The following is a 14562-nucleotide window of genomic DNA, read 5'->3' as shown; positions in this document are numbered from 1 at the left end:
AGAGGAAAACAAGACTGGCTATGGTACACTGTATTTTATACACATAGATTCAAGTCAACATACAATGCAAGGTGAGCTCTATTGCCAAAAACAGATCCCTGGAAGTCACCATAAATGTTACAGACCATTCAGTAAAGTTAAAGAACTGAGTACTGTGATAACTTACAAGAGGTGGTCACCATAAAAGTTAACTTACAAGAGGCAGTCACCATAAAAGTTACAGATCATTCACTAAAGTTGAAGAATTGAGTATTGTGATAACTCACAAGAGGGACAGCAACCTACAACAGCATTTGAATAGGAAAATTTCACTTCATTTTCTACCTTGAGAGCTTCCACACATAAATCGGCTTATGATTTCATCACGAGATTCCAGATCCAATAACATCTGAAATGTAGATGAATCTGCCGAGAATCTTTTACCAACCATTTCATCAATAAGTTGTAGAGCAGTTGTTGAGTCCCCATTTTGAAGAAATCCTTGAATGATAACATTATAAGAGCAACCGTTTGGCAAGAAACCATCATCTTCCATTTTTCTAAACAATTCGTATGCTTCATTTGACAGCCCTTCTTTAAGAAGTCCCTTGATCATGACATTGTATGTCTGTACAGTAGGTTGAATTCCATCAGTAAAAAGCTTGGAAAATAGTTCCTTTGCAACTTCAAGCTTCCCAGCAATAAACATCCCTTCAATAATAATAGTATGAAGGACGATATCAGGTTCTATTTTCCTCTCTTGCATTGCCTTGATCAGTTGTAGTGCCTCATCCAAATGCCCATCATGTTTGCACAAGCCATCTAGCAAAATCGAGTAAGTCATCAAATTTGGAAGCAGGCCAGAAGAACACATCTCCTTGAAAAGCTTTTGAGCTTCTCGAGGTCTCCCTACTTGGCACATGCCATGCATAAGAGTGTTGTAAGTGACAGTATTAGGAGTCAATTCTTTTTCAGACATTTGAGTAAGTAATTCTTTTGCCTTATCCATCCTTCTACTCTTGCAATATCCATTGATCAAGATGCTGTAACTATGTACATCAGGTGCACAGCCCTTGCCAACCATGATGTCAAGCACTTTGTGGGCCTCGTTCATTTGGTTTTGTAAACAATATCCATCCATCAAGGCACTGTAGGTGTAAACATTTGGCTCAACACCTTTTTCGGTCATCATTTCAAAGACGCATCGAGCTTCTAAAACCATCCCTTCTTTGCAGAGTCCATCAACCAAAATATTAAACGTCACTGTATCTGGCATAACATCCTTACCAACCATTTCTTTGAACAATCTAGTAGCTTCATTCAGTTGTCCTAAATTGCAAAAGCCATGGAGTATGGAGTTGTAAGTAAAAACATTTGGTGAAATGCCCCGACCCACCATCTTAGATAAGAAGTCCATGGCATCATTAAATAGCTTATCTTTGCAAAGGCTGTCTATGATCGTACTATATGTCACCACATCTGGCTTGCACCCATTTTGTTCCATCTTCTTGAACACGTGAACAGCCATGTTTGTGTTGCCAGTTTTGCACAAACCATTGATTATAGTATTATAGCTAATTACATCAGGCTCATGCCCTCTCCGCACCATCTCATTAAACAACTCTGCAGCATCTTTAATCTTCCCCTCGTTGCAGAGGCCATTAATGAGTGTATTGAATGTGATAACATCAGGTTGAATACCCAGTTTGAACATCTTACTCAAGACAGAGACAGCAAAATGAGCATGGTTCAAGCGACAAAGAGAGTTAATCAATATATTTAGAGTATAATCATTGTGGGCAACTCCAAACAAATCAATCTGATCGCACAAAGAGACAACAGTGGAATACTGTTTGCTTTTGGCAAAGGACCCTAAGAATTTGCAAAATACCACAACAGAAGGCCTAGGATTCATCCGGACCATGCTATAGAATGAAGCCAAGGCATCATCAATGCTAATGTTATAGCTAGTATTACTAACAAACCCACCATTTTTTTGAGGCAGAAAAGGTTTATTTGTACAGGTAGAGGTGGTAATGTGGTGAAGATTGAAGAATAAAGGAAAGATACCCGTTTCCATATGATGTTGAGGAACCCGAATAGCAGAAGAAGCAATAGCTATGAAAGCGCTATTTCGCATGAACATCATCGTTGTTTGGTTAAAAAGCTGCTGATCTCTCTCTCTCTCTCTCTGCTCCTTTGCCTCCTTTGAAGCTGGAGATGGTCGCAAACTTCACCGTCCAGTTTCTCACGGTCACCATTTTTCCACTAGTGGTTGCCATTTGTAGGCCGAAATAATCGAATTTCAATATTAATAAATAATCGGCCTGGCCCAATTAATTAATAGAATGAGAGATATCTTGACAGGCCCAGTTCTTTGCCTTGAAAATGCTCCATTTGGCATCTCATAAATTTACTGAATTTAACATTATTCTCTCTTCTTTTTTTTCTAAAGCTAGGGGAATAAAAATTTAAAATTATTAGTTTTAAATACGATACAAATAAAAAATTATTTATTATGAAAAATATAATAAATTTATTTCAATGTGTTATTTTCACATAAACTTCAACAAAAAATAAAATAATATATTATAAATTTTGACATATATATATATTAGACAATAGCACATAAAGCACCATCATCTCTAACCTCAAATAGTTTTGATATTAAACAATCCCACAATTTTCTTTTCCAACTGCTAAAGAATTTATACATCTCTACATGTTTTATATAATTATGTTCAATTAGATTAAAAGAGCAATATCACATGTTGCATTATTACTATAATATAGTTAAATAGGTTGTCTTCAAAAATTCAAATCTTAGACCGGCCGGCCACCAAATTAGGTCAGCAAACTATGAAAAAACGCTCTGTCTAGGTGCAACCTTCAAGTATGACAAGATGTATTTTGGTTTTGAATTTTTATTCTTTACATTTTGGTTCTCAAACTTTTAAATTCTTTTCACTATGGTCCCTAACTATTTTAATAATATAATCTGACTCCTGGATTCAATTTTGTTTTACATCTTGAAAGAGATGAAGAAAAATAAAACAGAGAGGAGAACATATGATCACCATCTAACTCAAGTAGTTTCAATGATGCGGTCAATACCATTCGTGATGTTTAAGAAGCTTTTTTTAGGAATAATCATCTGTGGAAAATAATTTTCAAAAAATTACTGCTAAAAAATATGTTTTTTAAAAACAAAAAAAAAGATACATGAACTAAAAATTTTATTTTTTTTTCTATATAATTTATATAGTTGTCTCCATTGTAAATTCCATATAATTAAATAAAAATATTTAAAAAATGCACTGCGAAATCAAATATTTTCATAAATATCTACCTTTTTATTTTTAATAAAAAAATCAACTTCTCGCTATAAGTTTTAATTAACATTAACTATTTTTTTCAAAAAAATAGTCTGAATTATACATGCAAAGTAATCGAACACATTAGGTTCCTCAGTCCATATCTAAAAATATGTAGAAGACCACCAAGCTTGCTCATCGATAAAGGGCAATAGCAGAAAGTCCAGATTAATTTGGATGGTTATTGACTGTGCATGCTTTCTCATGCAAAAAGTTCACCTACGGCCTCAAAAGCAGTCACTTGCTCCTTTTCCACCTGTCAAGCAAATTTATGTAGAGATAAATTTCACAAATAAATACTTGAGAGCTTCTTCATACAAGAATGAGACTTCAGTGTTCTAGAATCGAGGGCTTTCAGTCTTTCGGATAGAACTGAATGCATTTGAACTGTGAAAATGACCAAGTGCGTCTATAAGCGAGCATGCGTCAATATTTATTCATATACTACAGGGGCGAAAGAGCAGCAAACCTCATCAAAGAGCAGTCTGCATCAAGGGATATTGTGCATTTGAATTATGAAAATCACAGATGTAATTGATATGCATCATTGTGTCAACATGATTGTGTATGGATATGAATCATGCGTGTGGTAATTGTGACAACGTGAGCAGCAAACATGCGTCAATTACCACTGTTATGATTACGAACTTGAATTGTGATAATATAGTGTCAGTTGATATACGTCTAGGGAGAATGAGCAGCAAACCTCATCAAGGAGAAGTGTTCATGGTGAACAGGAATAATGTTCAAACGTCCAGTTCACTCTTTTCAATGCATTTTCTTGGAAGTACAGGACCCTAACCAACCATGGAATTTCTGTTAGTAAGAAATTAAAAGATTTGAATAAACTATGTGTTTGCTGTGGTACAGATAATGGATAGCAGCACAAACAGGACAGAGCTTAATGTGAATGAAAGTGTTACAAGTCGAACAATAAAGTTGAAGAATTGAGTATTGTGATAACTCACAAGAGGGACAGCAACCTACGACAGCACTTGAATAGGAAAATTTCACTTCATTTTTCTACCTTGAGAGCTTCCACGCATAAACCGGCTTATGATTTCATCATGAGATTCCAGATCCAATAACATCTGAAATGTAGACGAATCTGCCGAGAATCTTTTACCAACCATTTCATCAATAAGTCGTATAGCAGTTGATGAGTCCTGATTTTTGAAGAAATCCTTGAATGATAACATTATAAGAGCAACTATTAGGCAAGAAGCCATCATCTTCCATTTTTCTAAACAATTCGTATGCTTCATCTGACAGCCCTTCTTTAAGCAGTCCCTTGATCATGATAGTGTATGTCCGTATAGTAGGTTGTATTCCATCTGCAAAAAGCTTGGAAAATAGTTCCTTTGCAACTTCAAGCTTCCCAGCAATAAACATGCCCTCAATAAGAATATTATAAAGGACTATATCAGGGTCTATTTTGCTCTCTTGCATTGACTTGAGCAGCTTTAATGCCTCCTCCAAACGTCCATGTTTGCACAAGCCATCTAACAAAGTCGAGTAAGTCACCAAATCTGGAAGAAGGCCAGAAGAACACATCTCCTTAAAAAGATTTAGAGCTTCCTGAGGTCTCCCTACTTGGCACAGACCTTGCATAAGAGTGGTGTAAGTGACAGTATCAGGAGTCAATTCTTTTTCAGGCATTTCAACAAGGAGTGATTTTGCCTCATCCAGCCTTCTTCTCTTGCAATATCCATTGATCAAGATGTTGTAACTATGTACAACAGGTGCACAACCCTTGTCAACCATGATGTCGAGCACCTTTTGGGCCTCATCCATTTGGTTATTTAAACAATATCCATCCATCAAGGCATTGCAGGTGTAAGCATTTGGCTCAGCGCCTTTTTCGGTCATCGCTTCAAAGACACACCGAGCTTCTGAAACCATCCCTTCTTTGCAGAGTCCATCAACCAAAATGGTGAAGGTCACTGTATTTGGAATAACATTCCTACCAACCATTTCATTGAACAATATGGTTGCTTCATTCAAGTGTCCTAAACTGCAGAAACCGTGAAGAATCGTGCTGTAAGTAACAACATCTGGTGGAATGCCCCGGTCCACCATTTCAGATAATAAGTCCATGGCGTCATTAACTAGCGTATCTTTGCAAAGGCTGTCTATGATTGTAGTATACGCAACCAAGTTTGGCTTACAACCCTTTTCTTCCATCTTCCTGAGCAATTGAAGTGCCAAACTTGTGTTGCCACTTTTGCACAAACCATTAATTACAGTACTATAGCTAATTACATCAGGCTGATGTCCTCTGCGTACCATCTCATTAAACAATCCTACTGCCTCTTTAATCTCCCCCTCAATGCAGCGCCCATTAATAAGGGTATTGAATGTGATAGCATCAGGTTGAATACCCAGTTTGAACATCTTACCCAAAACAGAGATAGCAAAAACAACATGGTTCACGCGACAAAGGCAGTTAATCAATATATTTAGAGAATAAACATTGTGGGTAACTCCAAACAAATCCATTTGATTGCACAAAGATACAACAGTGGAATACTGTTTCTTTTTGGCATTTGACCCTAAGACTCTACCAAATTCCACAATAGAAGGCCTAGGATGCATGCGAAGCATGCGATAGAATGAAGCCAAGGCATCATCAATACTAATGCTATTATTACTAAGAAACCCACCATTTTTTTGAGGCAAGGAAGAGTTCTTTGTACAAGTAGAAGTGGTGATGTGGTGATGATTGAAGAATAAGAAAGAAGGGAAATCAGGAAGAAAAAGATAAAAACCCATCTCCTTATGTTGTTGAAGGACCCAAGTAGAAGAAGAAGCAGAAGCTTTAAAAGCGTTTTTCTGCATGAACATCAACATTGTTCGACTAAAAAGCTGGTGGTCTCTCGCACCCTCTCAGTTCCTTTGCCTCCCTCGAAGCTGGAGATTGTAGCCAACTTCACTGTCTTCTTTCTCTTGTTCAACAGTATTTTCACTGATCAATGGATAATGAAGTGAGAAATAATGGAATTTCGATATTAATAAATAATCGGCCTAGCCCAGTTTATAGAATTTGGATTCAAAACGTGCTAAACTTAACAATCGGACCGGCCCAAATAATAGAAATCCAAAGTATCTGGCCTTGAAAAACTCTACATTTAGCATATTATGATGAATAAATTTGCTAAATTTAACATATTCCCTTTTTTTAACCAAAGCTAGTAAAATAAAATTTTAAAATTCTTAATTCTAATATATTTAAAGGAGAACTTGTTTGGAGCTGCAGTAGAATCGTATTTTTAAAAAAAATTAAATTTGTATTAGTCTTAAATTATTTTTAAATCATTTAGTATATTTGTATCTAAAATAAATTTTTAAAAAATATTTTAATATATTTTTTTAAAAAAATCAACCTTCCTTTCCTACTATTTGGGCCTATGGACGGGCATAGAGTTGTTTTGGTTTGGTGTATAAAATACCCAAGGAAAAATAGAGATAATGAAAAGGCCACATTTCCTTCAATTTTTATTTTTATTTTCTTTATTAAAAATTATTTTTTTGTGTGTTTTCAAATCATTTTGATGTTTTGATATTAAAAATAATTTTTTAAAAATAAAAAATATTATTTTAATATATTTCTAAAAAAAACAATTTAAATTACAATCACACACATCTACTAACAATAATAGATGGAAACAATAATAAATAAATAAATAAAAGCAGCTGCTCAGGTTTGAAGACTGCATGGTGGCTAGCTGGTCTCCTGTAAAACAAAGCTTTGAGTACGTAAAAAATCCAATCAGCTAAACAGAATGATTAGATCAAAGGAGGACTGGAAGAGGTGGGAGCTAAACTACAATGCTCTGTTTGATTAAACCAAGAAACCAGGAACCAACTGCAAGCATGAATTGTTTTCTTCTTAAACAGATATGGCAGGCAGACATTCTTTGTGGCAATAGCATGTTGAGTATGAACAATATAACAGCAAAAGCGAAAGGATCAAAGTAAGATTATAGAATTCTGTGACACCATGCTTCCTAGCCAGATTTTCTTCATTCTCTTGCATCAAAAACCAGGCCCAGGAGCGATCATGTGGATTTGTAAAAAAGAAATGAAAAAAACTGGTGTTCAGCATTCTTGTATGTGAAACATGGCAGAAAAGTTCAAAGATTTTCGATTAAAACACACATATATTGGGAATTTCGGACCGGTGATGTACTGATATTTGCTCATAGAAGGAGAAGCACACTGAGAAATGGTATTTTACGTGGTTCGGCAAACCGCCTACATCCACGGAAGAAGCCATTGCATTATGTAGGGAGAGTACAAGATTTACAACAATAGAGGAGGAGGAATCATCCCCTCTTTCACAACTCTCAACCTCACTCTATTTCTCTCTTTTTAGTGCTGCAATGGCAGCCCACTCTCTCCTACATTTCTCACATCTTTGACTCTTTTCTTTCTCTCATTTTGCTCTCTAACATATGCCTCTATTTATAGGCATTCATGGAGGCTCTTCTTGGTTTATTGTCAATATTGGTGATCACCAATTCTAGCTCATTCAACAATAGTGGCTATCAATAATTAATAGTCAATGGTTAGTGTCTTACATGAAATGACAACCAACCTAACAACACAAACAGAGCAGTGAAACAACATGCAAGATGTAAAAGGGCGGCATCCCAGTCCAAGATCAATTAATGAACCTCCTTTTTAAAAACCACAGCATGTTCTCTTTTAAAAATGAAAAGCTTGGATAGAATTGTTAAAGGAAGGCGTCTTTGGCGAGGATGGAGCAGCTGATCGCATCATTTGGAGAGAATTCAAGATTTTCCATACGAAGAATAAAGCCTAAAAGGGCTCCTCTGCACAGAGGGCACGTTGAGTTTGAGAGAAGCCAAGTATCCATGCAGTCAATGTGAAAGGCATGATTGCATAGGGGAAGAAGCAACCTCGGCCTTTCTTGTTCATAGAATTCAGAGACAAAATGCATAATCAAATGGCTACAGCTTTGAACCCATGATATGCCTGTAGTAAAACACAGGTAGAGCAACAATGGAAGATTGGCTCAGACCTGAATCATGCAAGCGAGATAGTTGTTGAATAACTACGCCAAAACCCATACGATTGTTTGCTCACTTCACTTGATTCAGTAGAGTACTTTTCAGTTCAGCTTCAAACGTTCCATTTCTTAGAAAAATTCAAAACAAATCAAAACTTTCTATACTTGTCTAATGCAAATTCAAGAAATCAAAAGCTAAATAAAAACAATGGTGTCAGTGGACGCTTGATCACTTCATATGGTCAGTGGTGATTAAGAAAACACTTAATTTGGAATGTTTATATATACTTATAAGTTAAAAATCGACTAATTTTACTTTAAATTGGGGTGTTTTGATCTATTTTTTAAAATCACTTTCGAAAACATTTGTTTTTCTAATTAACTTCTATATTTATAATATATCAAAATTATTTCTAGATTTTGAGATTAATTCATTTTTTGTTCAATATGATATGCAATAATCGTGTTAGTGTTATCAAAACATTGAATAAGATAAACAATAAATTTACTCTCTTTAGTTTGCATTCACACGGAGTATGTAATCAAGTTGGATGAAAATGTTTTTTTGAATAATTAACTGAAAAAACATTTAGAATTTTTTTTTTTAAAATCAGTTTGGTATTTCAGTTTTAAATTTGAGAATTAAAAAAATAAAAAAAGTTAAATTAAAAAAAAACTAAATAATTTTTTTTAAAAAAACACAATTCATTATATCAAAGTCGGTTAAAAACTTAAAATTTCTATTTAAAATATTTATATACTAATTATATTTTTTAAATAAAAAAATTAAACCAATGATCATTTAGTTAAATTAAATGATGAGCATTTGGTTAGATTTGGTTGAAAATAAAATGAAAAAACATAAAATAAACTGATTAAAATCTCAATTTATCATATGTTCAAGACTTTTCTTATTCAAATTTTATCCTTGTGGATATTCATGTAATTAAGACAAAATGCAGGCACCTAACTTGCAAAACACAAAAATCAAATTCAATCTCAATTCCAAAAAAAGACACAACATGCTCATAAAGAAACCAACAGATCATGGGACCTCAAACCACACAAGCCGCACATAAATAAATAAATAAAACAATAATTTCATTTTCATCAAAAATCAAGCAAGTAGTAGAGAGAAAGAGAGGAAGGGGAACGAAAGGATGGCATTATCAACAGTAACATATTCACCAGCACAAAAGGGAATAGTAATTTCAATTCCAACGTTAGTTCTTTCAGTTTTGATAGCAGCAATAATGTTATGCTTTCTCCTGTCTTCTCTCTCTACATGTTCTTGTCCCTCTTCTTTGCAAAGCTTTAATGATAATAACAATGGTGGAGATGTGCTTGGTGAGGTTGATAGAAAAGAAAGAATATCAGCTACAAAAGAGGATATTGAATGGATTAAAGATCAGATCCAAGCTAATGGTTTACATATGCAAGTTAATGTTCTTCGTAAAGGGATTAATCCTCGTACTAGAGCTCAACAGTTACAAGATCTTATCCAGTAAGTAACTCTCTTTTACGTTTTTATATGGTTTTTGAGTGCTGGGTTTTGTTTGTTTTAGATGGTTGTGTATTGGGTGTTGATAAAGTTTAGATTTTTGGATCTTGGTTGGTGTTTTTTCGGATGATTGTGCTTTGTGTGTTGAAAACGGTGGGAGTTTTAAGGGTCATGTGCGTGTTGGTGTATTTGGGCTGTTATGAAACGGTACTTTAATGCGAGTTGGACATGTTTGAAGATGAAAGGTGCTGCGTTTTTATCTGTTTAATCCTGCAAACTCGGAACCATGAGGGCTTGTTTGTGTGGATGTAAGTCAACTTTTGGCTGTTGATGGCTCATTGTGTCGGTGCTCCATTGTTTTGCTTGCAAATGTTTTGTTAATTGTTTCTTTGCACTTAACCTATTTTTGGTAGAATGGATTGGAAAGTAATTGATGCAGTGGAAGGAGGAAATGATGTTCCTGTGATGGAAAGAAGTGGGAATCATTTGAACACATCCAATGTGAAGTGTTTTATTTGATATGAGAGTAAGAGTTTTTCTTCCTGCAATTTCGAAGTGCAGTGTTGCAACTTTTTGTTGTTAATGTTACCGGCTCCCTCCGGATTCGAAACTGAGAATGTCTTCGAATGTTTGTGCATGTACTCGCAAACTTAGATATTCGTATCTTGTTCATTTTAATTCCAGGGCACATGAATGGTTTTGAATTGACCTGTCTCCCTTTTTCAGGTTCAAGGGTATATCACATTATGAAGGGCCAGAGTCAGATAATCACACTGCACTCCCATGTCCTGGTGAGCTGCTTGTGGAAGAGCACCATAGCAACTATGGGGAGCCCTGGGCAGGTGGACGGGATGTGTTTGAGTTCCTTGCTGAGTCTAGCCACCTATCACCCAACTCACGTGTGCTTGAGATTGGGTGCGGAACTCTCCGTGTTGGCTCACATTTTATTCGTTATCTCAGCCCTGAGTACTACCACTGTCTTGAAAGAGATGAGCTCTCTCTGATGGCTGCATTCAGATACGAACTTCCTTCTCAGGGTCTTTTACACAAGCGTCCTCTGATTGTGAAAGGTGAAGACATGGATTTCTCCAAGTTTGGTTCTGGAGTTGTGTATGATTTGATATATGCTAGTGCTGTGTTTCTTCATATGCCTGATAAGCTTGTCTGGGTTGGACTAGAAAGATTAGTGAGCAAGCTGAAGCCTTATGATGGCCGAATCTTCGTGTCACATAATATAAAGTTCTGCTCAAGACTGGGAGGTGAGGAATGCACTAAGAGGTTGACCAGTTTGGGACTTGAGTATCTTGGAAAGCATACACATGATAGCTTGCTTTTCAACCACTATGAAATTTGGTTCGAGTTTAGGCGTTCCAAAGCTTAGAGCGTGCAGAATAGAATAGCCTTCTTGGTTTTGATTTTAGGCAATTCGGATGCAAGAATGGAGCCTCCAAGTTGTTGTATACTTGTTTTGTTGCTTCTGTTCACTTCATCTTCAACATCCAGTTGATAGCAGCAAGGGAAAAAAAAATAGAGAGAGAGGATCAATGACCTTGCTGGCTTTTGTTTGGCTTGAACTTCAGTTTGATGATGGAGTGGGGGTATTTTAATCACTGACTAGTGGATTGTTGATGTAGTGGGGATATTTTAATCACTGAACTTCAGTTTGATGATGGGGTGCGGTGCGCTGACTAGTGGTTTATGTTTTTTAAGAAGTAAATTTAAAAAGCAAACTTTGATAAGATTGGCTTTAATTGTAAAAAATCAGTAAAAAATTGACCTCGGCTCAAAATTACGCCATGAAATTCAATTAATTATCTCACTACACTTGAGAGCTTCATCATACAAGAATGAGACTTCAGTTGAGGGGTTATAGATAGAATTGAATGCATTTAAATTATGAAAATGACCAGGTGTGTCCATAAGCATACACGCATCAATATTTATTGGTATTCGTCAAGGGAAAAAGAGCAGCAAACCTCATCAAAGAGAAGTCTGCGTTTGAATTGTGAAAATCACAGAGGTAATTGATAAGTGTCATCGTGTAACATGATTATGTATGGATATGAATCATGCATGTGGTAATGGTGTCAACTTGAGCAGCAGACATGCGTCAATCATCACTGCTGTGATTATGAATTTGAATTGTAAAAATATAGTGGCCGTAAAGGGAGAAAGAGCAGCAAACCTCGTCAAGCAGAAGGGTTCATGGTAAACAAGATCTTGGAAGATATGGAATAATGTCCAAGCCATCAGTTAACTCTCTTCAATGTATATTCTTAGATGTACAGGCCCCTAACCAACCATGGAATTCCTGATAATAAGAAATTAAGGGATTGGAAGAAAAAATTGTGTTTGCTGTGGTACGGATAATGGATAGCAGCACAAAAACGACGGATTTTGATGTGCATGAGAGTGTTACTAGTTAAACAATAAAGTCGAAGAACTGAGTATTGTGAGAACTCAAAAGAGGGACAGCAACCTACAACAGCATTTGAATAGGAAAATTTCACTTCATTTTCCTACCTTGAGAGCTCCCCGTCATGAATCTGCTTATGATTTCATCATGAGATTCCAGATCCAACAACATCTGAAATGTAGGCAAATCTGCCGAGAATCTTTTACTAACCATTTCATGAACAAGTCGTATAGCGGTTGATGAGTCCCGATTTTGAAGAAATCCTTGAATGATAGACGAGCTGTCCGGCAAGAAGCCATCATCTTCCATTTTTCTAAACAATTCGTATGCTTCATCTGACAGCCCTTCTTTAGGAAGTCCCTTGATCATTACATCATATGTCCGTACAGCAGGTCGTATTCCATCTGCAGAAAGCTTGAAAAACAGTTCCTTTGCAACTTCATGCTCCCCAGAAATAAACATGCCTTCAATAAGAATAGTATAAAGGACGATGTTAGGTTCTAATTTCTTCTCTTGCGTTGACCAGAGCAGTTTTAAGGCCTCGTCCAAATGCCCATTTTTGAATAAGCCATCTAGCAGAATCGAGTAAGTAATCAAATCTGGAAGCAGGCCATGAGAACACATCACGTTGAAAAGTTTTGGAGGTTCTCGAGGTCTCCCTACTGGGCACAAACCTTGCTTCTTGACAGTGTCAGCAGTTAATTCTTTTTCAGACATTTCAACAAGGAGTGATTTTGCATCGTCCTTGCTTCTACTCTTGCAGTGTCCATTAATGAAGATGCTGTAACTAAGTAAATTAGTTGCACAGCCCTCGCCAATCACGATGTCGAGCGCCTTATGCGTGATTAGTGGCACAATCCTTTTGCACAAACCAGCTCTAAATGTAATCACGGAAAGAAACATGATTTGACCAACAAAACATAACATAAAGTGTTTACACAATAATAACATGGGAGTATTGTTATCCAAGTATGCAATGGGCACACATTCTTCTCAGACATTCTATTGCTTCCTGATTAATGTTTAATGCACAGTTTTGTTTTGTTTTTTTTGACAAGTAATGCACGGTTTGTTGCTCTTGACAAAGGCTTGAAACTGGAACAAAAAAGGTTTAAAAGACCATTTTCACTCGCTTAAAAGCGCCTCACTAAAAGAGTTGGGAACAAATCTGGACGTTTAAGAAAAAAACAAATAGCAACTACATCAAAAACTTCCTTATAGGAATACAAGAAAGATATACTCCCTTTCTTTTTGGTTAAGAGGATTGGTATCGGCCTTGAGGTTAGGGAGATTTCTCCATCTCCGGGCACGGCGAAAGACCCTGTAAAGCTTCATTGTTTTTGGGGATTGGCATTGGATCTTTTAGAGGTTTTTGAAAATAGTGTAGTTATTGTTTTTTAAAGTATTTGTTTTAGAAATAAATTAAAATAATATTATTTGTTTTATACCAGTACATTTAAAATTATAAAAAATTAAAATTTTACCATCATTTAAAATGCAATGCTTAACTGGGGCTTTCTGCACAGCGTAGTGCAAGGCGAAGAAGTCCTTCATTCCAAAAACTATTAAAAAAAAAAAATCATACTGGAATCGAGGTGATTAGGGCAGAACTAATCCTGTGGTTAGAGCAGACAACAGAAAATCCTTCCAGTCCTCGATCACATTGGTGAAAGTCAAGGAATTAAAATAGCTTTTTATTGGTGAAAGTCAAGGAATTAAAATAGCTTCTTTTTTTTTTTTTTTCTAGTGATTTGTCAGTGTACCATGCTGCTCTTGTAATGCGGACAAATACCCTGCTTGATTTTGTATTTTAAATGTATTTTTTAAAAATAAATTATTTATTGTTTTATGTGTTAAAATCGTTTTAATATACTGAAATTAAATTAATTTTTAAAAAATAAAAAATATTATTTTAATATATTTCAAAATAAAAATTATTTTAAAAAAATCATTACTATACTTTCAAACACTTCAAAATAAAATTTAAAAAGAATAAAGAGGAAAGAATGATAAAGCTTAGAATTAGAAAACAAGAAAAAACAATTATGCTCGTAACTTACTAAATAAAATATTTAACAATATTTAAATAAAATTTAAATAATTAAAATACAATATAATCTATAAAGTATAATATCAAACAATAAATAAATCAAGCTTGAAAAATAAAATTCAATAATATCAAGTTTGAGTTATCATCCATTTTATCAAGCTTGAAAAATAAAATTCAATAATACCAAATTTGATTTATTATCCATTTTTC

General features: G+C 35.2%; 4 protein-coding genes across 7 annotated transcripts; 1 reads left to right on the top strand and 3 right to left on the bottom strand.

Annotated features, from left to right (window-relative positions):
• Positions 1 to 2262, bottom strand: LOC105131302 (putative pentatricopeptide repeat-containing protein At1g12700, mitochondrial). Its single transcript, XM_011034221.1, has one exon. It carries the CDS (start codon positions 2126 to 2128, stop codon positions 314 to 316), a length of 1815 nt encoding a protein of 604 aa, XP_011032523.1. The 5' UTR covers positions 2129 to 2262; the 3' UTR covers positions 1 to 313.
• A 1096-nt stretch (positions 2263 to 3358) lies between these two features.
• On the bottom strand, positions 3359 to 6321 carry LOC105131303 (putative pentatricopeptide repeat-containing protein At1g12700, mitochondrial). Of its 4 annotated transcripts, none has more exons than XM_011034224.1 (3): positions 4277 to 6321; positions 4060 to 4150; positions 3359 to 3609 (listed from the first exon to the last, which is right to left on the bottom strand). In XM_011034224.1, exon 1 carries the CDS (start codon positions 6201 to 6203, stop codon positions 4491 to 4493), a length of 1713 nt encoding a protein of 570 aa, XP_011032526.1. In that variant the 5' UTR covers positions 6204 to 6321; the 3' UTR covers positions 3359 to 3609; positions 4060 to 4150; positions 4277 to 4490. The 4 variants fall into 4 exon arrangements, with proteins under 4 accessions (XP_011032526.1, XP_011032527.1, XP_011032525.1 ...); XM_011034225.1 differs by having other exon boundaries at positions 4322 to 6321; XM_011034223.1 differs by having other exon boundaries at positions 3359 to 3838; positions 4060 to 6321.
• Positions 6322 to 9501: 3180 nt separating this feature from the next.
• On the top strand, positions 9502 to 11554 carry LOC105131300 (uncharacterized). The gene is made up of 2 exons (XM_011034215.1): positions 9502 to 9889; positions 10613 to 11554. The coding sequence occupies exons 1-2, from the start codon at positions 9546 to 9548 to the stop codon at positions 11265 to 11267; spliced, it is 999 nt and encodes a 332-aa protein (XP_011032517.1). The 5' UTR covers positions 9502 to 9545; the 3' UTR covers positions 11268 to 11554.
• An 838-nt stretch (positions 11555 to 12392) lies between these two features.
• Positions 12393 to 13205, bottom strand: LOC105131338 (putative pentatricopeptide repeat-containing protein At1g12700, mitochondrial). The gene has a single exon (XM_011034260.1). The coding sequence runs from the start codon at positions 13203 to 13205 to the stop codon at positions 12393 to 12395; it is 813 nt and encodes a 270-aa protein (XP_011032562.1).
• Positions 13206 to 14562: the final 1357 nt, after the last annotated feature.

Source organism: Populus euphratica, unplaced genomic scaffold (genome assembly GCF_000495115.2).
Source record: "Populus euphratica unplaced genomic scaffold, PopEup_1.0 scaffold103.1, whole genome shotgun sequence".
Classification (NCBI taxonomy): domain Eukaryota; kingdom Viridiplantae; phylum Streptophyta; class Magnoliopsida; order Malpighiales; family Salicaceae; genus Populus; species Populus euphratica.
This window is presented reverse-complemented; position numbering and strand designations above follow the sequence as displayed.

What these genes read in the sequence shown, in the direction of transcription:
- LOC105131302 (XM_011034221.1), bottom strand. Translation starts at nt 2,128, where the DNA reads ATGATGTTCATGCGAAATAGCGCTTTCATAGCTATTGCTTCTTCTGCT.
- LOC105131303 (XM_011034223.1), bottom strand. Translation starts at nt 6,203, where the DNA reads ATGTTGATGTTCATGCAGAAAAACGCTTTTAAAGCTTCTGCTTCTTCT.
- LOC105131300 (XM_011034215.1), top strand. Translation starts at nt 9,546, where the DNA reads ATGGCATTATCAACAGTAACATATTCACCAGCACAAAAGGGAATAGTA. An exon ending in CAGTTACAAGATCTTATCCA is followed by an intron (nt 9,890 to 10,612) that starts GTAAGTAACTCT and finishes TCCCTTTTTCAG; the next exon opens with GTTCAAGGGTATATCACATT.
- LOC105131338 (XM_011034260.1), bottom strand. Translation starts at nt 13,205, where the DNA reads ATGTTTCTTTCCGTGATTACATTTAGAGCTGGTTTGTGCAAAAGGATT.